This window comes from Marmota marmota, unplaced genomic scaffold (assembly GCF_001458135.2).
Source record: "Marmota marmota marmota unplaced genomic scaffold, marMar, whole genome shotgun sequence".
Taxonomy (NCBI): Eukaryota; Metazoa; Chordata; class Mammalia; order Rodentia; family Sciuridae; genus Marmota; species Marmota marmota.
The window spans coordinates 6,467,012-6,491,672 of record NW_026000020.1 but is presented as its reverse complement, the minus strand read 5'-3'; the positions used below and the strand labels follow the sequence as shown (position 1 = coordinate 6,491,672).

The 24,661-nt window shown below is 50.0% G+C and overlaps 1 protein-coding gene across 2 annotated transcripts in view; it reads left to right on the top strand.

The window, feature by feature from the left end:
• Window positions 1-24,452, top strand: part of Cnnm4 (cyclin and CBS domain divalent metal cation transport mediator 4) — a 39,440-nt gene extending 14,988 nt beyond the window's left edge. The window contains exons 2-8 of one of the 2 annotated variants that reach the window (XM_015499625.2): window positions 14,934-15,077; window positions 15,343-15,477; window positions 16,409-16,578; window positions 16,759-16,855; window positions 18,202-18,264; window positions 21,653-21,837; window positions 22,026-24,452. In XM_015499625.2, the coding sequence (XP_015355111.2) occupies window positions 14,934-15,077; window positions 15,343-15,477; window positions 16,409-16,578; window positions 16,759-16,855; window positions 18,202-18,264; window positions 21,653-21,837; window positions 22,026-22,223 (992 nt within the window). In that variant the 3' untranslated portion in view covers window positions 22,224-24,452. The remainder of the gene's footprint in view (window positions 1-14,933; window positions 15,078-15,342; window positions 15,478-16,408; window positions 16,579-16,758; window positions 16,856-18,201; window positions 18,265-21,652; window positions 21,838-22,025) is intronic. The other variant, XM_048810324.1, reaches the window with a different exon arrangement.
• The last annotated feature ends 209 nt before the right edge of the window (window positions 24,453-24,661 follow it).

Genomic DNA, 24,661 nt, shown 5'->3' with positions numbered 1-24,661 from the left:
CCCAGCCCCATGACTTGACATTTTATTGTAATAATCTTCCAGCTGGCAAACATGTTATCTCTTTATTATGTCTTCTTAATTTCTTTTTTTTTTTTTTGATACTGGGGATTGAACCCAGGGGTGCTTAACCACATCCCCAGCTCTTTCTTTCTTTCTCTCTTTTTTTTTTTTTTTTTTTTTGAGATAGGGTCTCACTAAGTTGCTGAGACTGAGGCTGGCTTTGAACTTGTGATCCTCTTGCCTCATCCTCCCGAGCCAGGTGTGTGCTGCCAAGCTCAGTCCGTTTTTGTTTTTTATTTTGAGACAGGCTCTCATTAAGTTTCTAAGGGTCTGCCTAAGTTGCCCAGACTGGCCTTGACCTTTCAATCCTCCTGCCCCAGCTTCCCAACCTGAGTCTCTAGAATTATAGGTGTGCACCCCCACACCCAGCTCAATACTATTTTATTGTTTTCTGGGTAGAAGTCTTACATATCTTATCTTAGATTTATTCCTTGGTATTGATTATTTATTTTAAATGGGGTATTTATTTCCCAGCCCCACCCCCCAAAAAAAGTTTTATAATGGGGTTTTTAACATTTTTCCAGATATTTGTTGCAGGTTGTTCCATTGGCACCTTACCTGAGATATACTGAGGTTAGTTCTAATACGAGCCACTTGGTTAGCGTGAGACTGCAGTTTTAAGGGCTTCTACAAGAGTGCCCTTATTTCAGAGACCAGCTACAAGTGGGGTCCCCTTCACTTTGCACTTTTGCTTAACCAGTTATTAATACAGGGGTTCCTGTGGCCCCCTCAGATTCAATTTGTGTGTGTGTGTGTGTGTGTGCGCATGTGGTGCTGGGGATCAAGCGCAGGTCCTCGGCATGTGCTCAAACGTGGAGCTACAGCCCAGCCCTGTAATTCACTGGAAACAACTCCCAGAATTTAGGAAGTCTCTGCCCTTGGGTTTATGGTGTTGTTTGGAGGGATGCACACGGAGGAGGGTCCTGTACTCAGCTTGTGGGGTTGTGGTGCTGCACCCTCCTCCTATTTCAGGGTGCTCACTGAGCTCTGGGGTCCAGAGTTTCTCATCAGGACATCATTACATAGGCACGATTGATTGAGTCACTGGCTCAGGCTTGACCTTGATCTCTAGTCCTCCCTCTAGGGAGGCAGGGGAGCTCGAAGCCCTAACCCTGTGATCTAGTGCTTGTTTTTTGGTGACCAGCCCTCATACTGAAGCCCACCTGAGTCATGTCATTAGAATGATAGAGACACTCCTATCACCCAGGAAATACCAAGGGTTTTTGAAGCTCTTTGCCAGGAACCAGGGTCAAAGATGAGGACCCCCCACCCCCTGCTAGCCCCCGTTAGAACCCAGGGCTTCACATAGGCTAGGCTTGCACTCTACCACTCAGCTACATCCCTAGCCCTTTGGTGTTTTATTTTGAGATAGGGCCTCTTACTAAGTTGCCTAGGCTGGCCTCAAACTTGCGATCTCCTGCCCCAGCCTCCCCACTAACTGGGATTGTAGGTGTGTGCTACCACGCCTGGCTCAGTATATTCTTTAAACCATACAAATATAGAGAAGTAGAACTGGTTTTTATATATTGACCTTGCTATAAATTCACCCAGGAGTTCTAATAATTCTTGCTTTAGATTCTTTTGGGTTTTGTTGCCTATGAATGATGGCAGTTTTATTGACTTACTGCTAACCCTCCTACATCCTGTCTTGCTATTGTGGTGTGTCACCTGTTAGGACACCTGGGATTGTGCCAGGCTGGTGCTCGTGGGCATCCTCCCCTCACCTCAGCCTTGGGGAGGGGAGGATGGCTCCTTGAGGGCTGGGTGCAGCTTCGTGGCAGAGCGGTGGCCTGGTAAGCTGGCAAGCTGTGACCCCAGAACCACAGGAAAATAAAACAAAATTTTAAAACCCCTTGTCATTATGTATGATTCTGCGTTTGTTTTTTAATAGATTTCCTTTATCAGTTAAGGCAATTCCCTTCTCTCTCAAGTTTGCTAAGGGCTTTTTTTTTTTTTTGGACTAGTGATTAAACCCAGGGGTGCTTAACCACTCACTGAGCCACATGCCCAGATCTTCTTTAAAATTTGTTATATATGACAGAGGAACCCCAGATCATCTTATATTTTTTTACTAGAGTCAGGGTCTCGCTAAATTGCTGAGGCTGGCTTTGAGCGCGCCATCCTTCTGCCTCAGCCTCCCGAGCCCCTAGGGGATAGGCGCCCGCCCTGCTATGGGCTGTTATAATGAATACAGGTACTGAATTTACCACGATTTTGGTTTTGTTTTTTGTTACTCTTGATTGAATGATTAATCTCCTTTGTTCTGTGAAATGCACTGATTTTGGGGAAAGTTTTCCATTAGTAATTCTCTTGCCTCGGGTAAACCTCTACGGTGCCAAGCTGGAAGTGCACTGACTTTTGAATGTTCATCTACAGATTTTTTTTGCGTGGCTGGAGTAAACCTGTCTTACTTATGATTTATTATCCTTTTTACACATCACTAGGTTTAATTTGCTAATATCTTTATTTAAAATGTTGGCACGGGCTGGGGATGTGGCTCAAGCGGTAGCGCGCTCACCTGGCATGCGTGCGGCCCGGGTTCGATCCTCAGCACCACATACAAACAAAGATATTGTGTCCGCCAATAATTAAATAAATAAATAAATAAATAAATAAAAAATAAAATGTTGGCACCTCATTCATGAGAGAGATAGTCTGTAATTGTTTTTCCTGCTATTATGAGATGTCATCAGTTTTTTTTTAATAGCAGGAAAAATAATTGTTTAATAATTAAGTCTTTTCCCTTATTGTAATTAAATCTCTAGGTGAGCAGGTTTGAACACGGCACATAATATTCTGGTCTCTTCTCTCCACTGCTCCTGTGTCTGACGACCAGCACAGCCTCTCTCATCCCCTCCACTGCTGCTCTTGTTTTTCTTCATCTTTAGGTTTTGACATCAAGATCTGGAGTGATTTGAATAGTTTGTGAGCATCTGGAAACTGTGTATGATTACCAGGAAGGAACTGGGGTTCACTAAGGGGAAAAAAATGCTAGTTTTCATTTTGCCTGTGTGTGTTGGTGGGGGTTGAGTTCCCAGATTAGTTCGGTGTGCAGGCTAGTCCCAGGCTAGATATATCTGGATTTCAGCAAAGTCCTTAGTGCAATTTCCTATTAAATCTTTATGACCAGCACGGCACATGTAGGCTCCTTAATGATGGTCCAACTTTTAGATTGATTTGCCTGTAGGTTATTAGCAGGTGGCACAAACAGGTCCAAAGAATGGGTGCCCCACAAGGCAGCCAGGGAGCCAGGAGCCTGTAAGCAGTCAAGCCAAGTCCTGAGGAGGGGGCTGCTGTTGGCAGGGAGGTTTGGGTGGGAGGCGAGAGGGTTGGGTGGGAAGGGCCGAGCAGTTTGCTGGAATCATCCAAGCACTAAAGAAGCTGGTGGTGCAGGTGTATGGCTGGGGCCCCCTCCTGGCCTCCTGACCGTTAAAGAACGTGTTCTATGACCCCTGCCCAAGGACAGGGAGATAGAGTCAAATACATTTATACACAAAAATTTCCATATGGTTAAAAAGGGGGGCAGACACAATCAGATTGGGATTGTGTGTGTATGAGTATAATGAAATGTTTTGAGCCATTTGATATTTTAAAATACTATTTAGGCTCAGTGGTAGAGTATTTGCCTAACATGGGTGAGGCCCTGGGTTCAATCCTAGCACCACAAAAGGAAAAGAAACAAAAACTTTTTAATGACATGGGAAAATAAAAAGAACATAAAATATTTAAAAAGCAGGGTATAGCCTAATGGCATGCATCTGTAATCCAGGGACTCAGGAGGCTGAGGCAGGAGGATCGAAAATTCCAGGCCAGCCTCAGCAACTTAGTGAGACTGTCTTAAAATATAAAAAGATCTGGGGCTGGGGATGTGGCTCAAGTGGTAGCGCACTCGCCTGGCATGCACAAGGCACTGGGTTCGATCCTCAGCACCACATAAAAATAATAATAAAAAAAAAGATATTGTGTCCACCTAAAAAACTATAGTAAATATTTAAAAAAAAAATATAAAAAGATCTGGGGATATAGCTCAGTGGTAAAGTGTCTATGGGTCCAATCTCCAGTAAAAAAAAAAAAAAAAAAAAAAGAAAATCTGNCTCTCTCTATATATATATATATATTATATATATATATATATACACACACACACATATCCATACATACACATATGTATGTATATATGTTCAACAGTACTTATTTGTAAGTCAGGATTTTATATATATATATATATATATATATATATATATATATATATATAGAGAGAGAGAGAGAGAGAGAGAGAGAGAGAGAGAGAGAGAGAGAGAGAAACAATATTATGTATGTATGTATTTTTTGGTGCTTGGGGTTGAACCAGGGTCCCACCACTGAGTCACACCTGCAGTGTGGCAGAATTATAAATGATCTTAGTTTCCTTTTTTCTACTTTTGTTACCAATATCAGAAAAAGAAAAAGTAAAAATTAGGTGTGAAAATAAAATTGTAATAAAATTGGAAATTAGCACACTGGATAGTTGAGGATTTAAATGTTTTTAAAAGATTTGATAATACTATTGTTTTGCTTTTTAAAAAGAATCCTTTGAGATACCTACTGAAAAGTGAAATATTTGCAGGTATAATTTGCAGATTCTTAGATAAAATCAGGGCTTTGCTTCAAAATAAGCCAGTGGAGTGAGTGAGTGGGGGTAAATGGGAAACAAGACCAGTTGTTAATTATTTAAATTAGGCGAGGATGTAATTATGTTATTACTTCTACTTTTACATATGCTAGAATTTTCCATAATAAGAGGTTAAAAAACTAGAGACTGTTGACTAGATGAAAAGGCGTGAGGACCTGTCCCCACTGTGAGGGAGCAGTCTTAGGGTCTGTAATCTGTTTTCTTCAGCTTCGTGATCCCTGGGGTGCTAGAGTGGGCAGGCTGTTTGGACTAGAAGTCCCAGTTCTGTACCCAACCTGATCACCCGCCTGGCCCTGGACATGGCTTCTCTAGGCCTGTGAGGAGAGAGGTCCATATAGGGGCATCTCCTTGGCCCCTCCCGGGAGCATGTTCACCAGGACAGATTGGTAGGCAGGGAGAGGTGGGCAGGACTGGGCACCTACGAGGGTGTTACTAAGCACAGGAGCAGCTGAGACAGGACCATCTTTATGGGGCTGTTCGTTTTTTTCAAACAGGTCTCTCTACATTGGCCAGGCTGGCCCTAGACTCCTGAGCTCAAGAGACCCACCCTCCTGCCTCAATCTCTCAAGCAGCTGGGACCATGGGGCTCTTCTAAAGGGTGTTTTCCAAACTTTTAATCATGCACCCCATTAGGAAAAAAAAATTTTAGTTTATACCTCCATGCACTCAATATGTTATTCCTGTACTATTAGACTACTGCATATTACAAAACAAACACACATTCTTTACACATTTTTTAAATATATATATTTTTAGTTGTAGTTGGACACAATATCTTCTTAATTTTTATGTGGTGCTGAGGATCGAACCCAGCGCTCCACACGTGCGAGGTGGCGCTCTACCACTGAGCCATGGCCCCAGCCCCAAACACACACTCTTTAAAGTTAATGATGAAATACCCATGTTTAAATGTCTTGCTAATAGTTATCACTTCATGTCTGCAGCCCAAAGTCTGAACTCTCTCAGAGCACAAAACGCACTTACAATGGATTCATTATTCATGACAGTGGCTGTGAGCCTGTTTCAGACAGTTTCCTTAACAATTGTGGATTTTGGGCCTGCCAGCCACAGCCAGCCCCGACAGGATGGTTAATTGTGTTTCCCAGCTGGGGCTGACAAAGGCCGCCTCTCAGCAGGCTTGGGGTTGCTTGATGGTGCCCCCTCAGCCTGTTTCTGTGCAGGGGTCACATTAACCCGCTGTCTGTCTGGCCAGGGTTCATTTGGCCAGCAGTGGAAGGCTTAGGGAGGGAGGAGTGCAGGCCCCTTCTCCTGGGCCCTCTAGACCCGGACAGGGCCCATTGTCTCATGTGCAAACAAAAGTAAAACTTGTTTATTTTGGATTAGGAAACAAGTGTAAACAGAGCCTGGGACAAGTGCCCCCTGGGAATCTGCTTTGACAGGTTCCAGGTGGTCCTCACATGTCACATGTGGTGTGGTGTCCTGTCCTGCTGTTTTGTCTTGCTCAGAGTGGCTGGGCAAACTCTTTAGGAGTCCTTATCATTCTGTGTTGATCTTATTTTTTTATTTTTATTTTTTAGGTACTGGGGTTTAACTTGGGTGTGATTACCTCAGAGCTACATCCCAAGTACATTTTATTTTTTAATTTTTAGACAGGGTTTTGCTCAGCTGCCAAAGTTGGACTTGAACATGTGATCCTTCTGCCTCAGCTTCCTGAATTGCTAGAATTACAGGTTTGCGCCTCTGCATACAACTCCCATCTGTATTATTATTATTATCATTGTTTTATGTACTGAGCCGCATACCTAGTCTTTTTTTTGGGGGGGGGGTGCAGAGGATTGAACCCAGGGCCTTATGCATTTGAGGCAAGCACTCTACCAATATATGCATCCCTAGTCTTTTAATTGTTTATTTTGAAGCAAGGCCTTGCTAAGCTTCTGAGGGCCTCTACGAGGCTGGCCTTGAACTTGTGATCCTTCTGTCTCAGCCTCCCCAGTCACTGGGATTAGAGCATGTGCCATAACATCGATTCCCATCTATAGTTTTGGCAAATGGACCTTAGCATCTTGCATTTCCATTTCTGTTTCCCCTGGGTGGTCTTCTATCACTTTATCTGTTTTTCTCAGCTTTACTCTTTTCAATGCCTTTATTTTATTTTTTTTGTAGTTCCGAGGATCAAACCCAGTACCTCACATGTGCCAGGCAAGTGCTCTGCCGACTGAGCCACAAACCCAGCCCCTCAGCTTTACTTTTATTTTCCCATTGTCATTTCTTTCCTTTTGAAATGTACCTACCCAAATCCGGCATGGTGGTATATGCCTGTAATCCTAGCTACTCAGGAAGCTGAGGAGGGATGGCAAGTTTGAGGCCAGACTGGGCAATTGAGTGAGATCCTATCTCAAAATTTTAAAAATAAAAATAAAAAGGTCTGTGAATGAGGCCCTGTTCAATCCCTAGTACTGAAAAAATAATGTCCCCAGCTATGATGCAGTATTTTTAACAGTAGTGTCCATTGAATCTCTTATTTATTGAGCATCTGCTGCATATTTAGATTCATGTAAGAAACAAAGGAATGCATCAGGAACCATGGGACTTTATTTGTGCTGGGAAGGGAACTTGGAGGGTTCTTAACGGGTTTGCCCTTGAAGGAACTCTGGCCCAGTAACTCCATTTTCATAAATGTATCATAATCTCACATGAGTAGAATGATGGGCAGGGATGCAGGGGTTTATTGCAGCATTGTTTGCGGTAGAAAACAGACTGGCAAAGATCCGTGTGTCCATCAGCCGGAGGAAGCGGGTCTCAACCCATTTTGGCATATCTGACCAGAGGCCAGGCAGGCCAGACAGGTGCCGCTCTGTGTTCCCGGGACATGGTAGGGGAAAAGACAAGGGCGGAAGGTGCATATTACATTTCTTAATTAAAAAGTAAAAATAAAAGTTATTTATATATGTACTATACATGTATAGTACATATATAAATTATTATTACTGTAATATTATTATTAGTAGTAGTCATAGTAGTAGTAGAGCCAGAGATTTAACCCAGGTGTGCTTAATCACTAAGCTACATCCCTAGCCCTTGATTAATTTTTATTTTGAGACAGGCTCTTGCTAAGTTGCTTGGGGCCTCCCTAAGCGGCTGAGGCTGGCCTTGAACTTGAGATCTTCCTGCCTCAGCCTCCTGAGCTGCTGGGATTACAAGCATGTGCCACCATGTCTGGCTTATTATTATTATTTGAAGTTGGGGGTCCTGCTGTGTTGCCCAAGCTAGTCTTGAACTCTGGGTTCAAGTTTTCCTCCTGTGTAGCTGGGACTACAGGTTTGAGCCACCAGATCTAGCCAACAGTAATATATTTATTGTAGAAATGTAGAAATGTTTAGAAAAGTAGAAATGAGGGGCTGGTGCTGTGGCTCAGTGGTAGAGCACTTGCCTCGCATGCATGAGGTGCTGGGTTTGATCCTCAGTGCCATATAAAAATAAACAATAAAGATATTGTGTCCACCTAAAACTAAAAATTAAATATAAAAAACGAAATGATTAAAAAATGAAAGTCACTGTTACGTCACTTCCCCAAACATGAATATTTTGTATTTTCTTTTAGTAAGTCAGCAGTAAATTATACTGTTTCCCACCCTATGAAAGTGGTATTTGTAATCCTCCCCATTGAACTCAGGTGCTCTGCCACTGAACTACATCCCCAACCCTTTTTATTTGGAGACAGGATCTTGCTAAGTTGTCCAGCCTGGCCTTGAACTCGGGATCCTCTGGCCTTAGACTTCCAGTAGCAGGATAACAGGTGTGTGCCATCATACCTGGCAGAAAGTAACATTTTTATCGTCTCTTGGATTATAAAAGTAAAAATTAAAAAGGAGTACATGTTGAGTGCATTAAACAAAAGTGAACAAGATTAGTGATCACTCCATCTGAACTGTTTTGTAACTTGCTTCATAAATACAGTGAATCACTGTCTTTCAATAAATTCAGGTCTGAGTCAGCCTTTTTAGTGGCTGTAATATTGTGTTGTAAACTGCATTGGATGGACCTTCCTGGGCACTCCTTGCAAGCTGGCTGGGTTTTTTTGTTTTAGTGTTAAGGTCACTTCTTAGGAGTGGAAGAAAGAGCTGGGTCCAAGGTCATGTACATTCTACATTCTGACGCACATGGCATATGCCTCAAGAAAAAAGTTAAGCTCCTAGCAGTAGAGACTAGTTCTTCCACCAACACAGTTTACCAATCTATTAAATTTTGGCTAATGATAGGTTAAAAAACAACATTTCAGCAGGGCATGGTGGCGCACACCTGTAATCCCAGCGGCTCAGGAGGCTGAGGCAGGAGGATTGTGAGTTCAAAGCAAGGCATTAAGCAACTCAGACCCTGTCTCTAAATAAAATACAAAATAGGGCTGGGGATGCAGCTCAGTGGGTAAGTTCCCCTGAGTTTAATCCCTGGTACCCCCCAAAACAACAACAACAACAAAACAACAGTTCATTCGAAAAAAAATTATTTCCTTGTTTTTTTTTTAAATATTTATTTTTTTTAGTCGTAGTTGGACACAATAACTTCATTTTATTTATTTATTTTTATGTGGTGCTGGGGATCGAACCCAGGTCCTTGCACATGCTAGGCGAGCGCTCTACCCCTGAGCCACAACCTCAGCCCTTCCTTGGTTTTAATTTATAATTATTTGTAATTAAGCTGGTAGCTTTCCTACTTCATTTATAAAGGCTTGTTTAAAACAGTGCTGCTACACCACTTAGTCCATTGCCTTTCATTGAATAATCTCTTTATTTCCTCTAGACTCAAAATGCCAGATTTATTCCATACAATATTCCCAGTATGATGGAGTTCATTTCTGAACTCTTTCATTGTTCTCTCCAGTATCTGCGCTGTTGAGTCACTGTGGTCTTATAATACATTTTACTTTGTATTAAAATCAAGGGGCCAGTGTGGTGGCATTCACCTGAGGTGCCAGCTATTCAGGAGGCTGAGGCAGGAAGAACACTTGAGCCCAGGGGTTGGAGGCCCACCTGGGCAACATAGACTCCACCTCAAAAGTAAATTAAGTGAAATAAAATGAAAGTCCTCCTCAGTACTCTTTTAATTTGCATCTTGACTCAATGGTCCCCGTCCTGGTCCTCCCAGGCACCCCTCCGGGGTAAGTGTTCTACCCCTGAGTGGTGGAGTGCTGCAGCCACAGGGAGGTCTGCAGCCCTGCTGTGCCCTTCCAGGCCTTGGGAGTCTGTGACAGTCTGGGCCGCCTGCCGTGCCTTTGCGCCTCTTCTTCTCTGGAGCTCGTGGGTATTGCTTGCCTGCCAGGCTGCTGCAGCCTCCCGGGCTCCAGGCCTTGGCCTAGTCTGACTGTCCTGACCAGCAGCTGCCTCCCTGGGAGAGAGGGAGCCAGAGGGACGAGCTCTGCCAGGCGTTTGGGTGAACCTACCCAAGGCCGGAAGCCAGGGGGCTTGTCTCACTCGGGCTGGCTCCTTTCCTACCCTGGTTCTTGCTGGGATGGGCTGCTGCCCCCCTGCAGGTTGAGGTCAGCACTAATAATAGCCAGCTTAATCCTGCCAGGTCTGGGTGAAGGCCAGGAAACCAGAGTGCCCCGCCATCTGTAGATGCCGACCATGGCCCTCCCATGGGGGGACCTGGGAGCCCAGGGCCTGTCCTGGGAACCTGGGACTGGAACTTGCTGGGAGACCCAGCAAGAAAGCCACCGAGGACACCCTCTCAGGTGCTAGGACCCTTGTCCTATCTGGACCCTGTTGTTCCCCATGGGAAAGGCAGCTGGAGCTGGTGAGTGGAAACCCCTGTGGGGCCCTTGTGGACTTTGAAACCCAGCACATGGTCTTTGAGGAACTGTAAAAAACATTTTATGGGAGGGAGGAGGACATGGAGTTGGCTAAAATAAGCATCACACAGGGTGGGGGGCTGGGCTTTCTGGGCCCGGAGCCTTCCTTTCTGTCTCCAGCGAGGGTGGGGAGCACCTGGACCCCCGTTAGCCTGAGGCACAAGTGCTCTGTGAGGAAGCCATGGGGTCAGGGCGGGCAGTGAGGGCTGGCAGGGGCACTCAGGGCAATGTGTGCACCCAGGCAGGAGGATGAAGAGGTGACATGGGAAGGCAGGAGCAGGAGGGGCTGCTGGGGACTCAGGGCAGCCAGTCACTCCTTGCCCTGATTCGTGACCTGACCCTGTGGGAAGAGGCTGCTGGCCGGCAGGTTTCTGGAGGCTTCACCTGTAGCTCTTGGACTAGGGAGGGAACAGTCCTACTTGGCAAAGGACAAAGGACAGCAGAGGGTGGAGTGGGCGAGTATGCCAGGCGAGGCCTGGAGGCGACGCTGGGCAGCCAGGGCTCCAGGTGCCTCTTCTGGGGTCCCGCTCACCCAGGCTCCCCTCTGGAGCAGTTTTGCATGTAGGAAGGGCAGGAAGCCGAAGGCCCAGGGAAGCAGCATTAGAGTGGTTTTGAAAGTTGCTTGTAATGTAGGGTTTCTTTCTGTTTACAAAATTCGTGTACTTGATTATGGAAAGTTTGGAATTTCTATATAGGAAAATATAAAAAAAGGAAATAGCCATCCTTGGTTCCTCAGATGGTTAGATTATGCCATGGGAAATCACTGTTTTTGGTTAAAAAAAAAAAAAATCAAAATGTCAACAATTGCCCAGTGTGGTGGTGCATACCTGTAATCCCAGTGGCTCAGGAGGATCATGAGTTCAAGGCCAGCCTTAGCAAAAGTGAGGTACTAAGCAACTCAGTGAGGCCCTGTCTCTAAATAAAATACAAGATAGGGCTGGGGATGTGGCTCAGTGGTTAAGGGCCCCTGAGGTCAATCCCCAGAACCCCCCATGCCCCCCAAAAGTCAACAATTTCATATGGTTCAGCCAGATAACTATGATTTTTGCTATATTTCCTTAGTTTCTTCCTTGAATAAGGACTACTTTGAAAAAAAAAAAAAAGTGGAATTTTTGGCTCCAGAAGTGTTATTTAGATTTCCATGCTCCATTGGTCACCCCAGCCACCCCCAAAATCCCGTAATCCAGTGGAATGGACAGCCTAGTAAAATGAGGGAGCTCAATGAAATAAAATTTTGTGTAAGAGTCTATAAATGACAATCATAAATTCAAGGTCTAAGTTGATTTACTTAAAAAAACCAACCAACCATGGGGAGGGGGCGGTGCCAGGGCTGGACATGCCCGTGAGCGCTCTGCACTGCGCCCCTTGCCGCCCTGTAGTTTAACTGCTAAGTCAGCAGTGGTTTCTGAAGCAGAGACACTTCTAAATTGCTGAAATCCAGAGTATTTCTGTCTCCAGTCTGCACCCCTTTGTCGTCCTTCACTGGCTGAAGAACTTAGGGGTCGGGGCCTGGGTGTCCCTGAGCTTTCTCCTGGTGATGTTAGGTTCGAGGCTCAGTCCCCAGTTGCAATGAGGAGTCTGGGGACACAGGAGGCGCAGGCCTGTGCAGACTTATGGGGTGTCTTGACATAAGCTTGTATTTAAATCATGAGGCAAGAACGAGGTGCGAGGTCAGAGCCCCAGGACCCTTCGGCAGTAAGGGATCAGGGAGAAGGAGCCGCTCAGGAGCCATGTGTCCTGGTTGCCAAGTGGGTGGGGAGGTTTATAGGAGGTGGGAGGTCACCTGAGAAGGAGACAGAGCCATTGGAGGTGATCGGTGACCTTGACAGGAGGTTCTCTGGCCAAGGAAGAGGAAGGTTCTTCCAGGACAAAAAGATGTCCCCTCTGGGTAGACAAATTAGAAAAGACAACCAGCCGGGGGCCTCCGGCTGGCCCAGGAGAGACTGACAAACTGGCCTCTTAGCCAGGAACCCTTGCGAGGGGCCCAGCTGACCAGCTACCAGTAGCACCAGTGCCGGAAGCGCCGAGCACAGAGCAGGGCCAAACTGTGCCTGGTGCCCAGGGTGCATACTTAGGAGGTACCTGTTACACGTGTGGTGGCCACCAGCAGGGGCCTGCGCATAGCGGCAGATCCAAAACCCAGGAAGGGCCCAGAGAAGGCAAGAGGGCTGGTGCGGCTGGCTGTGCCTGGAGTTAGCTCCTTCCACCCCAGTGGGCATTTATGTCCTTTAGGGAAGCTGCCGGCCTTCCCCTGGGGCTCGGTGCAAGTGACTGTGTGTTGGTGAGACTTGGTGCCTGGAGGGCAACTCTGTGTTTCAGGGAGGAAGAGCCTGTTCCTGCTATTCCTGACTGCAAAGTGCTGTCCCCTGATCGTTGTCAGAAAGCCGTACCCCATTCCCAAAGGGCCAACACTGTGGCAGCCGGAGGCCCAGAGGGTCCTTATCCACCCTAAAGATGGCAGCACTTTCTCTTTGTCCCTTAAGTTTTTTTTTTTTTTTTTGTCTCTGTGTGTGTGTGTGTGTGTGTGTGTGTGTGTGTGTGGTGCTGGGGATGAGCCCAGGGCCACTAGATTGCTAGCACGTGCTCTCCATTGAGCTGTGCCCCGCTCTGGTTGGATTTTTTTCAATGATAAAAGTGAAGCATGTTGCTGGGCGTGGTGGCGCACCCCTGTAATCCCAGCAGCTGTGGCGGCTGAGGCAGGAGGATTTCGAGTTCAAAGCCTGCCTGGCCAACTTAGTGAGGCCCTAAACAATTTAGGGAGACCCTGACTCAAAATAGAAAAAATTAAAAGGACTGGGGATGTGGCCCAGTGGTAAAGTCCCTCTGGGTTAAGTCCTTGATACCACCAAAAGAAAAAAAAAAGTGAGGCATGGGCCTGTCAGATAGAATGGTATAGAAAGGTACAGAGAAAGGGGTAATAGGGCTCTACCCACAGAGGTCCTCCAGAGGGCACCCTGTCACTGCCTCCAGGTGTCTCTGGTCCCGCTTAAGCCCTCTAGCTCCTTTGTTCCTGTGCAGCTGGATGGCGCTGTGTCCCGAGACTTGTCCTCTGGGGGCACCCCAGGATTTCTTCCATCCAGCTCCCCCACATTCCCTAAAGCAGGGCCCCTGCCAGGATGGGCCACAGTGGCTTTCGATTTAGGAGGTTTTGGTTTTGGAGAGGGGTTGCCATGAGCCCCCTTTGGTGTCCTTGTGCTTTTGTGATAGTCATATCTCTGTGGGACAAATTCCTAAAAGGGGAATTCCAAAATCCAAGGGAGAGACCCTTAATTTTGAGGCGTGCTGCCCTGTTAGCCTCTGTGCACTCCTGTCCCCTAGCTGGAGTGGGTGAGGGCCTGTTGTACCCCGCCCCCATCACTGGCATGACTAATAAGCTTTTTGGGGACTGCCATCCTAGAAGGTGCTAAAGCTATCTTCTTTAATTCATTTCCATCTGGAGACGTAGTTCATCTGGCTGCCCAGGCGCCCTCCCTAGGGGACACTCCAGTGTCCTGCCTCCAGCAGGTGCAAAGACCCAGGTGACGGATGCCAGAGTATGGCCCTGCACTCTTGTGCTTGTTGGCTTATCTCTGGAAAGACACCAGGGACTTCATGATGCGTCCAGTCCTGATGGTTCTGTCCAGCATGGTACTGAAACCTCCGTGCATATCTTAGTGATGGTCATGTGTGGGGACAACTTCCAGAAGGAGCATTCCCCTGCAGCATGCAGGAACCCGAGTTCACAGGTCCCTAGGGCTTTCCCTGGAGGCTATCAAAACACTTCCATGTCTAGAGTTGGGCCAAGCCCTTCTTGGTGTTCCCCTATCGTCACTTGCTGGGTCTGGGGACCCAGAGCAGGACAGATGCTCCAGAAGAGCTCAGGAATCCCTGACACCTCCAGAGCCTCCACAGAGCTACCCCACCTTCCTCCCAGCTCCCTTGCTCCTGGTGGAAGGGAGGGCCTCGGGCTCCTGCTGGCTCACCTGCTGAGGAGCCAGTGGAGCGTCTTGGTGTGGGACAGTTTAACACCCTGTGTCCATGCAGGGCGAACAGCAGTGGGCCGCATCAGACCATCTGTGCAGCTGGCACACATGCCTCCACTGTCTCCCTGTACTCTCCCAGTGTGGGTCTGTCCCCTCTGGAGACCCAGGAGCTCTGGGAAACGGCCCCAAGCAGCCTTGTCACTTTCAGCCCCTGTCAACACATGATCCTTAGTGCAAGGCCTTTAGGACACTTTGGGGCTCCCTTTTCATGAAAGCAGAGTGTCTGCAACAGAAAAATCAGGAAATACAGAAAAGGAGGGGGCCACTGATGACGCCTCCCCAGTGACTCACGGCCCTGAGTGTTGACATTTTTGTTGGGGAAGTCTCATGCCTGGTCCCTGTGCTGGTCTGACTCAGTGCATTGTCCCCACAGGGAAGTCCCACCTGGCCATCGTGCAGAAGGTGAACAACGAGGGTGAGGGCGACCCCTTCTATGAGGTGCTGGGCCTGGTCACCCTGGAGGACGTCATCGAGGAGATCATCAAGTCCGAGATCCTGGACGAGTCGGACACGTACAGTGAGTCCAGCACTCTCCACAGGCCCAGAGGCCCTTCACTGCTTGAGTCTGGAATCATGCCCCTGGGGAAGGCGGAGTGCGGGTACAGGGTGGCCCCGGTCACCAGGCTCCCTGCTGGTGGGGTGAGCTGGGAGCGCCTGCTGAGCACACGGAGGAGGCCACCTTGGCTCCTTCTGGCCAGAGGGAGCGGGAGCTGGGGTCTGGCTCCAGTCTTTTCCAGGTCCTCAAGGGATAGCAACTTCAGTTCTAGATCTTTCCCTTGCAGCTGACAACCGAAGCCGGAAACGGGTGTCTGCAAAGAACAAGCGTGATTTCTCCGCCTTCAAGGATGCTGACAATGAACTCAAAGTCAAGATCTCTCCTCAGCTGCTTCTGGCTGCCCATCGCTTCCTGGCCACAGGTAGGAGCAGGAGGCCCTTCCTTTGTTGGTGGAGTTAGTTACTGGAAGTGGGCTGTGGTGGGTGCAGGGTCAACACAGCTGCTTTGGGAGGGCCATCCCTGGGACTCTCCTGCAGTCTGCTTGCTGTCCCTGGGCTGCTACTGCAAACTTCTACAGAAGGCCTGGGGGAGTTTTGAAAATAAGTGGTGAGAGAGGAACTCCTTAGGCGCTCACCTGGGTGCCCCCAGCCCTCTGAGGCTTGTGGAGAGGTAAGGAAAAGGGACCCTTGCACTGGCAGTGGCTCCTCTGGGTGCAGCCCACACCCCTGGCCCTGCTTATCTGCACTGAGAAGCCTGCTCTAGCTCTCTTCCCCTCTTCCCTGCCCTCGCCTCTGTGTGTACTGGTTCCCACAGGAATTATCTCTAGATCAGTGACATTTCTCTCTTCTGACCCCTGATTCAAAGCTCCCTTGGGGACCCAGGTGACAGTTTAGAAAAAACCTGCCTACTGCATCCCCTCTCCCCCAGTCCACCTTCCTTCCTAGCCCTCACTTGCTAAGGGTGCCATGAGTCCTTCTCCTTTGTTTTCATAGGAGCTCTTCCTAAGCACTGGCCACAGGCCAGGATTATGTGAGAGTGGTCTGTGCATGTTACACCACTAACCTGCAGCACCCTGTGAAGTTTTTATCCCCATTTTACAGATGAGGAACCTGAGACTCAGGTTAAGTCATTTGCCCAAAGTCACAGGCTCTTAGTACAGAAGCCACACTTGGAGGCCTGGCAGGCTGACAGTCTGGGGTCTCAGCAGGGAAGTCAGGTGCACACCCTTCCTGGGAGGTGTGGCCTGAAGGAAGAGCTCAGCAGGGTGGAGCCATCCCAGGCCAAGTAGCCGCTGCAGTGCAGCAGTGGCCCAGCCCCAAGCCTCGTGTGAAGTCTCCTCTCTTCTCCCACAGAGGTGCCCCAGTTCAGTCCCTCTCTGATATCAGAGAAGATTCTGTTGCGGTTGCTCAAGTACCCAGATGTCATCCAGGAGCTCAAGTTTGATGAGCACAACAAGTACTATGCCCGCCACTACCTGTATACCCGGAATAAGCCGGCCGATTACTTTATCCTCATCCTGCAGGTGAGCACTGCTGTCCTGGGCCCAGGCTGCCTGCCCACACCACTCTGCCAAGATGCTGGGGATGCGCGGCCCGCCCTTGACTTCCACATGCCCCCCGCGTTGTCTTCTGTCCCACCCAGTCCTCTGTCCCACCCAGTCCTCATTCCCCTCTGGTTGTAACCCTGACCCATGTTCTTGCAGGGGAAGGTGGAGGTGGAGGCAGGCAAGGAGAACATGAAGTTTGAGACGGGCGCCTTCTCCTACTATGGGACCATGGCCCTGTCCTGGGTCCCCTCTGGTGAGTCACTGGGCTGGGGCTGGGTTGTCCTCCTGCTCACGGGAACCGAGTGCAGATGACTTGGGAGGGGGAGGCTTCTGGGGCCTAGACGAGGTGGTCTGGGGAATAGAGTGGTGTGCGCCCTTGGAGGCCCGGGGAAGAGATGAGAGGGTTTGGATCCTGGGGGATTTTATTCCATCAGAACCCACCCTGACCAAAAGGCAGAGGCTGAGCCCCTGAAAAGCCAAGCTCACCAGCACCCACCTCACAACAAGCTGATCTGGTGACTGACAGGAACTCTGGACACCCACTCCCCATCCCTGTCCTCACTTCAACCTGCCTCCCACTCTGTGCCTGCAATGATGGTCAGTGGGGGCCCGGGCCAGCTCACCGTGCCAGTCCACTCTAATCTCATCGTGCTCCCCACATCGAAGGCCACTGACTGCTTCCCACTTCCTGTCAGAGCCAAATACCTGCAGCTCTGGGGGCTCCCGATGCATCCTCATGGCCCTCTCCCAAGGCTGGCTGATCTTACACCTCAGCACCACTGCCTCCGCTGCCCCCAGGCAGCGATTTAGGGATTTAAGGACTGAGAAAAGGGGATGCACCCCCTCAAAGACAGTTACGATCTGGAGAAGAGCCTCTTTAGTGTCCTTAGCTTCTCTGATTCTGGGTGACTCAGACTTTTCTGCCTGAAGGCCAAGTGGCTCTGGTGGGTGCCTGGCGCTGTAGGTGAAGCCCGCATCTCACCCTGCTCCTCCACCCTCCTGCCATGGAGGCTCCTGCAGGCCGAGAGCAGTCCCTGTTGGTGCTGGAACAGGCAGGCTCCTGGAGAACTTCTGTGCTGGCCTGTCACTGTCCTTAGACATACAGGACCCTATGCGGGGGCCAGAGCACCCATGACTGCCAACACGCAGCTCAGCCCGTTTCCTCTGCCGCCCACCGGGATGAGCCAGGGCACTGCGGGGTCCTGGGGGTGAGAGACAGGGGGCTCCTGAGCTGGGCTCTGGAGCAGGTGGGCTCACCCACATGCCTCAGGCTGCCCTCTGCAGCCCAGCTTGGCCGAGCAGCTGGGGCAGTGAGCAGGGCAGCAGGCCTGTGAGCCCTTCCCAGTGCTGCTGGAGGCCACACAGCTCCAACTTGGAGTGACCAGGAGGGAGGGGAAATGGCTCTCAGCACACTGGGCCAGCTCTGCCTCTACACAGGGCTCCTTGGTCTGCCTAGAGCACCCCGCCTGTCAGAGCCCTCCCACCCCTGCCCAGAGCAGACTGGCTCCTGTCGGGTCTGCCTCTCTGTCCTATTCCTGTGGCTCTGTGTCCTGCCTCCTGACCCTGCAAGGTCACTGACCTCCTCTTCTCTTGCTCCAGTTCCTTCCACCCAGGCCGGGTGTCCGCTTGGCAAGCGGAACTCGCTGCTGTCCTGGCTCTCAGGTAACACAGCATGCGAGGAATTCACACTGCCACCTGTTGTCCAAGCTGCGCACTGCACCTACATTAACCCTGCCCCTAGGCACCTGGGCATTCCACCTGGACACACTTGGTGGCCAGCTGGGTCCTTCCTCTGGTTGGCCTAGTGTCCAGTTTCTAGATGGCTTTGCCTCAGTCCTGAAAGGGTCCCTTAGTCCTTGAGAAGGCACCCCCAAAAAACCCTTGGCCAAGCCAAGGTGTACCGTCTGGAGGGGATGAGCCCAGCCGCTTGGCACCCTGCTCCAGGCTGCTCACAAGCCCCACAGGGTGACGTTATCTTTTCACCTGAGACACTTCCCGCCCACCCTCACGCTTGCCACTTGGGTGCTCAGGTCTGTCACCTGCTGGCCATGCCCTCAGGCCAGGCAGCAGCAGGCATGCGGAGGTAGGCCCGGAGCTCCTCACACTCAGGAGGTGGGAGCAACACTGCCCACTGTGAGCAGCTGCCGGGAGCAGGAAGCGACAGCCCATCTAGTTAGAGCTTGGTGGCTTCTGTTTTTTCTCTACTATAAACTGGGATATTTGAGTCAGAAGTACTTAGGGAAAGGCCTGGTGCTGTGTTGTGCCTGGCCTCAGCTCTGTCCCACCCGACACGTCCCCTGGGAACAGCGGGGCCTGACATGGTGAGGCCGAGGCTGCTGGGCCCCATGTGCACCGGGGGCTGGGGGCACCTGAAGGTTCTATCGGGGCTGGAACCCATGGTCAGGGGCATGTTTGAGCTCCTTGGGCCCTGACATCCTGAACCCCATTACCTGTAAGCTGTCCCCATCTGACAGGAGTACAGATGGGCTTTTCTCTTCAGTGTTTCAGCGCGTGTTGCACTGCTTTGACCCTTTGTTTGTCTAAAAATAGCAAATACAAAGGTGACCTGGAAGAAGCCACTTGCCCCGTGTGACTCCAGCCCTCTCCCTCACTTGCTGCTCCCCGAGTGTGCGGGTGCATGCAGGGTGTGACCCCCGCGTTGCTTCTGCCTCTGGGAGCAGGGGTGCCTTTCTGGAAGGTGCTTTGTCAGAGCCACATGGTCATGGAGCAGGGCTAGCATCACCCGTTCATTCTCTGCTTTAAGTGTATTTGCTGAAGGAGTCTTTGGGGGGTGGATTTTGGGGACTGAACTCAATGGCACCCAACCACTGACTCATATCCCCAGCACTATTTTGTATTTAGAGGCAGGGTCTCACTGAGTTGCTTAGTGTCTTACTTTGAACTCGTGATTCTCCTGCGTCAGCCTCCCGAGCTGCTGGGATTACAGGTGTGTGCCATACCTAGCTGGAGAAGTCATTATAGATAATACCATGATTTTTAAAAATTGTGCAAAAACTTTTCAGAGTTTAAGATTATATTCTTAGGATATTCTTTCAGAAACAGGATTACCAGATCAAAGAACCCTAATATTTGCCATTTTTATTGTTTTTTTTTTTGATCCCCAAATTAACAGTTTATTGGGAAAACAGAAAAAAAGTTTTTGAGAAAATTAAAAAGTACCATAATTTCATTTCTCAGAGACAATACTCTGATATGTCCTTATAGGACCTCTATTTGTAAAAGATCATTTGCGCGGGTTTTAAATTCCATGGTTGAGCCTGCACTTAGCATGCACTAGGCCTTGGGTTCCATCCCCAGCCTAAATAAATAAATTCTGTTCCTGTTTCAAAAGGCATTCCATCATTCAGATGATTAATGTAAGATATTAAGTAATACTCCTGGTATTTCTAACTTTTTCCTGGAGGTAAATCAGAGGTACTGCTTAGCTACTTGCATGTGACCCTCTAGTGAGCCTGTTTCCTGTTCCTCGGTGGGCGTACCCAGTCACAGAATGGCCAGACTGTATTTTCCTAGATTTATTAGAGAAAATCTGGCTTTACTTAGGCAGAAAAATAGAGGAGTACTCGATTTGATCTCATTTGGTAAAAGCTGTGTGGGTCCTTGAATTGCTGGGTTCAGTGTTTGTTCTCTCTGCTGGCTATTTCTTGGCATAGCTAACTTAGTAGTTAGTAACTTCGTAGTTAACTAAAGCAAACCCCCTTGATCCACTTCCTGTTTGTGTAAAACAAGTTGCAAGCACCAGGTGCCTGCCTGTAATCCTAGTGACTCTGGAGGCTGAGGCAAGAGGATTGCAAGTTTTGAGGCCAGCCTCGGCAATTTTGCAAGGCCCTCAGCAACTTAATGAGACTCTGTCTCAAAATAAGAACATTTTAAAACAGGGCTGGAGATGTGGGGATGTGGCTCAGTGATTAAGTGCCCCTGGATTTGATTCCTGGTACCAAAAAAATAAAATAAAACAGACAAAAATAAAACAAGTTGCATTCACTGGTGACTTCTCTGAGTCTTTCCTTGTTCTCTGTGTTTTTAAAACTGAGCTAATGGTGAGCTGTGCCATGTAGGGGCAGCTCCTTTCCCCCTTCCTCGGCTGGGTTGGGCTGGGCTGGAGTTGCCACCCTTTCCTGGGCGGAGAGGCCTGTGCTGCCTGGTGGCTGGGCTGTGCCACCCGCCATCCTAGTTAACCAGGACCCTCGGGGTTCCTGTGAGGAACCTGCCGCCCTCCTCCTCCTGACAGCTGGCTCTGACAGCTGGCTAGGGTGGAGGCAGACAGTGGACTGACCCCGTCCTGAGCTGAGCACACCTACAACTCTGTAGCAGTGACAGGCATCATGGGGCGGGGTTCCCACTGAGAGAGTGAGGACTGTATGCTCTTCTTCTTAAGAAATGTTCTTTGTTTTTTTTTTTTTTCGTTGTTGTTGTTGTTTGTTTGTTTTTAATGTGGTGCTGAGGATCAAACTCAGTGCCTCACAGGTGCTGGGCGAGCGCTCTACCACTGAGCCACCACCCCAGCCCTAAATGTTCTTTTTGTTTAAAAGTATCTAGTTTAAGTCACTTAACATAAGCTGGTATTGAGACAAAGGTAGCTGCTTGTCTGTCACGGGAGGGTGATCACTAAGTGTTGCCTGGGACTGATGAATTTGGGGGGTTCACCAAGGGGTTCTGCAGCCGCACATTTCCTGTTGACCAGTTTGCTTGGATGGACTGTTTAACACTTACTGCCTGACGCTCTTCTGAACACTAGCTTGGTTAGCCATGAGGCTGATGCAGCTGGTGCTTTTGTTTGTCCCTAAGAACTGTCCTGCTGGGCTGGGGCCGGGGCTGAGGGGCAGAGCGCTTTCCTAGCATGTGTGAGGCACTGGGTTCTATCCTCAGCACTGCAACTGTATACAAATACACAAATGAAAAAAAATAACATCAACAACTAGGGAAGAAAAAAAGAGCTGTCTTGTTCTTGGAGAGGGACCATGTCCCTGTCTCCCCTGGGCTGAGCTCAGGGCATAGCCTAACCTGCCAGCCTCTGCTGTCCCCACAGACCGCTCCCCATCGCACCCCATGCCCCTCAGCCGCTCAGCTTCCCTCAGTTACCCGGACCGCAGCACAGATGCGTCCACCACGTCCACCCTGGCGGCTGGCAGCAACCAGTTTGGCAGCTCCATCCTGGGCCAGTACATCTCGGACTTCAGTGTCCGGGCACTCATGGACCTGCAGTACATTAAGGTGAGTGCCCCTGCTGCAGCCCTCGTCCCTGCTCAGGACCAGCGGCCTCTTTCCTCACCCGCCAAACCCAACATCTTCCTCCTCACCTTGCCCTGTGCCTGCTGGGAGCCCCGTAGGCCGGCCTGGCCGCGCCCTCTCTTCTGCCTGGGCCCCAGCCCTTGCCCACCGCACTCGCCTCCTGCCCACAGATCACACGGCAGCAGTACCAGAACGGGCTGATGGCCTCCCGCATGGAGAACGGCCCACAGTTTCCGCTGGACGGGTGCACCACCTGCACGGAGAACTTCACCGAGAAGCCCGAGCTGCCCGTGGTGGATGAGACCACGACGCTGCTCAACGAGCGCAACTCCTTGCTGCACAGAGCCTCCCCGGACAGCGCCATCTGACAGCAGGGCCCGGGGCCCTGCCCGCCCCGCAGGGCCTCCCCAGTGGGCCACACCGAGAGAGGGGGCCTGTTAGGCCACAGGGGTGCGGATTGCCTGTGTGACTGAGCAGCCAGGGTGCTGCTGACAGGGACCTCTAAACAGGCTGCGGTGGCGCTGCCAGTCCTGGACTGGTGGGCGGTGGATCAGCCACCTGAGCAAAGGCTGTTTCTTACTGAGGACTTCTAAACTAGGCTCATTGCTCCTCTTTTAAAATATCATTTTGGGAAGGGAAGACAGGGTTAAAGAACTTTATGTTAAAAAAAAATGTTTTTTCAAAACAAAAAAACAAAAAACAAAAAAACCAAAACTTTAAAAGGGGGAGGGATCCCCACCCTGGAAGCAATAGCCATAATCTGCTCCCAGCCATGACCTTCCAGCCTATGTCCCTGCCTCGGCGAGCCCACCCTTTCCTGCAGAGCGGGGACCAGTGCCTGTAGAAGGAGTTGGCTTCTTCCAGAAGCAAGGAACCCAGGCCTGAGGTCAGCTGCTTGAACATGTGCACACCCAGGGCCGACTGTGTCTGGGTAACTGTGACCAGGGGCACAATAGCCCTGGCCACGGAGAAGAGCACATCTTCTGTCACCGCTGGACCCAGGAACCTATCAGAACTCCGTGGATGGGCTCTCCCGGTGAGTCAGGGCTCGCTGAGGATTCTCCTCCGGCCCCCCATCTCCCCTTTCGAAGAACTCCCACCTGGTACGGAGTGAGCAGTGTCAGGCGGGCCATAGGCGTCACGCTGCTCCCTGCTCCCCAGGCTTGTCTCTGCCTTGCCAAAGGCCCCCCTTGGTGGGCAGGGCATCTATGCCAGAGATTACTTGTCAGGTACCCCTTTTGGATCCAGGGGTGAATCTGGCCATAGGCTTCTGTGCTGTAGCAGCCATGACTACCCACCCATCCCCACCCTACAAGAGGAGCCAGGGCCTACCTGGCCCAGGAAGCCACCCTTCTAGATTCCTCCTCCTCTCCAAGCCCTAGTCCCTCTGGGGGGCTGTGGACAAGAGGGCATGTTGAAGCCACCAGGACGGTTCTTCATGCCCTTTCCTGTGGCTGGCCGAGGTCACCTAACCTTCTTCACCCCCTTATGGGATCCCATCAGTGGGGTTCACAAGGGAGAGGTCTGTGGGAGAGCAGAGGAGTAGCCTCGTTTCCTCTCATCCACATGACCCTGGTGTGAGGGCTCGGACTGGCCCGCGCTGACGCTGGTACTGCGTGAGAGCCTCCCACACCTGCAGGAAGTCCTACCCCAGGGCCTGCTCCAGAGCTCCTGGCTCCCACCATGGGGGAGGCTGTGGGACCAAGGGCTGCCTTCTGTCAGGAAGCACAGGAGCTGGGGCACCAGATCCAGGTGAGGGAAGCTGCCCACCTTCCGCCTGCGTGGCATGTGTTCGTGCCTTTCCTCAGCCAGGGCAGTCCTGTCACCCAGTGCTCTGCTCTCCAGGCACCTAGAGAATCCTAACTCCTGGCACTAGGGAGTGTCCTGCCCTGGCCAGTCTAAGGCCTCCCCAGGCACAGAATTAACTCCTAGAAGCCTGGGGAGCTGTCGATGCCTGTGGGCTCTCGACCATAAGGGAAAAGAGAGCAGCTTGCTTCTGAGTCCCCACAGGAGCTGGCAGAGTTGTGTTCCTGAGAGGCCAGGGTGCCGGCAGAGCAAAGCACGTTGGCCCAAACCTCGTGGGTGTGTGTAGAGCAGAAGGAGCAGGTGCACTCACTTCCACAGCTACCTCTTGCACACACAGTCACTACCAACAGGTGGTCCCCCTCCTCCTCTCCCTTTCCCATTGATAATCACTTCCAGAAGAGGGTCATAATTATTCCCAGATATCACCAGTCCAATGACTTCCTCCTCCCAGTGCAATTTCTCACTTCCTATTCCAACCTCTGGTTCCTGGGCTGAGCCATACCCTGGACCTGGCCTGCTCCGCTTGTCTTCCTGGGCCAGGGAGACCTTGGCAAATGGCATCCAAATGGGTAGGCAAGTCACAGCCACCGTAGCAGATGACTCCTATTTATTTTGCGTAAGATTTTAATTTGTATATTTTTGTGATTTATTTTGGCATTGTTATGAGTTTGACTCTCGGGGAGTTTTGTTGTTATGACTCTTGTGTCTTTTGTCACAAAACAATGATAATATTTGCTAAACAATATACGGAATTTATTTTTGATTGGTAATAAAAAATGAAATATATGTAAGTCTTGGTGAGTCTGTGGCTTGCATTTGAGTTCTATGTTGAGCATCTGTGACAGAGAGGGAAGTGACTGTGGCTGACTGCCACTGTGACAAGGCATGGAACATAAAGTGCTCTGGGGCTGTGGAGCAGTGAAATGCAAGCAGAATTGTAACTTACAAACACACAGAATCAGGGCTGTTGTCACAAGTGCTGGAGAGTGGCAGCTGCTAG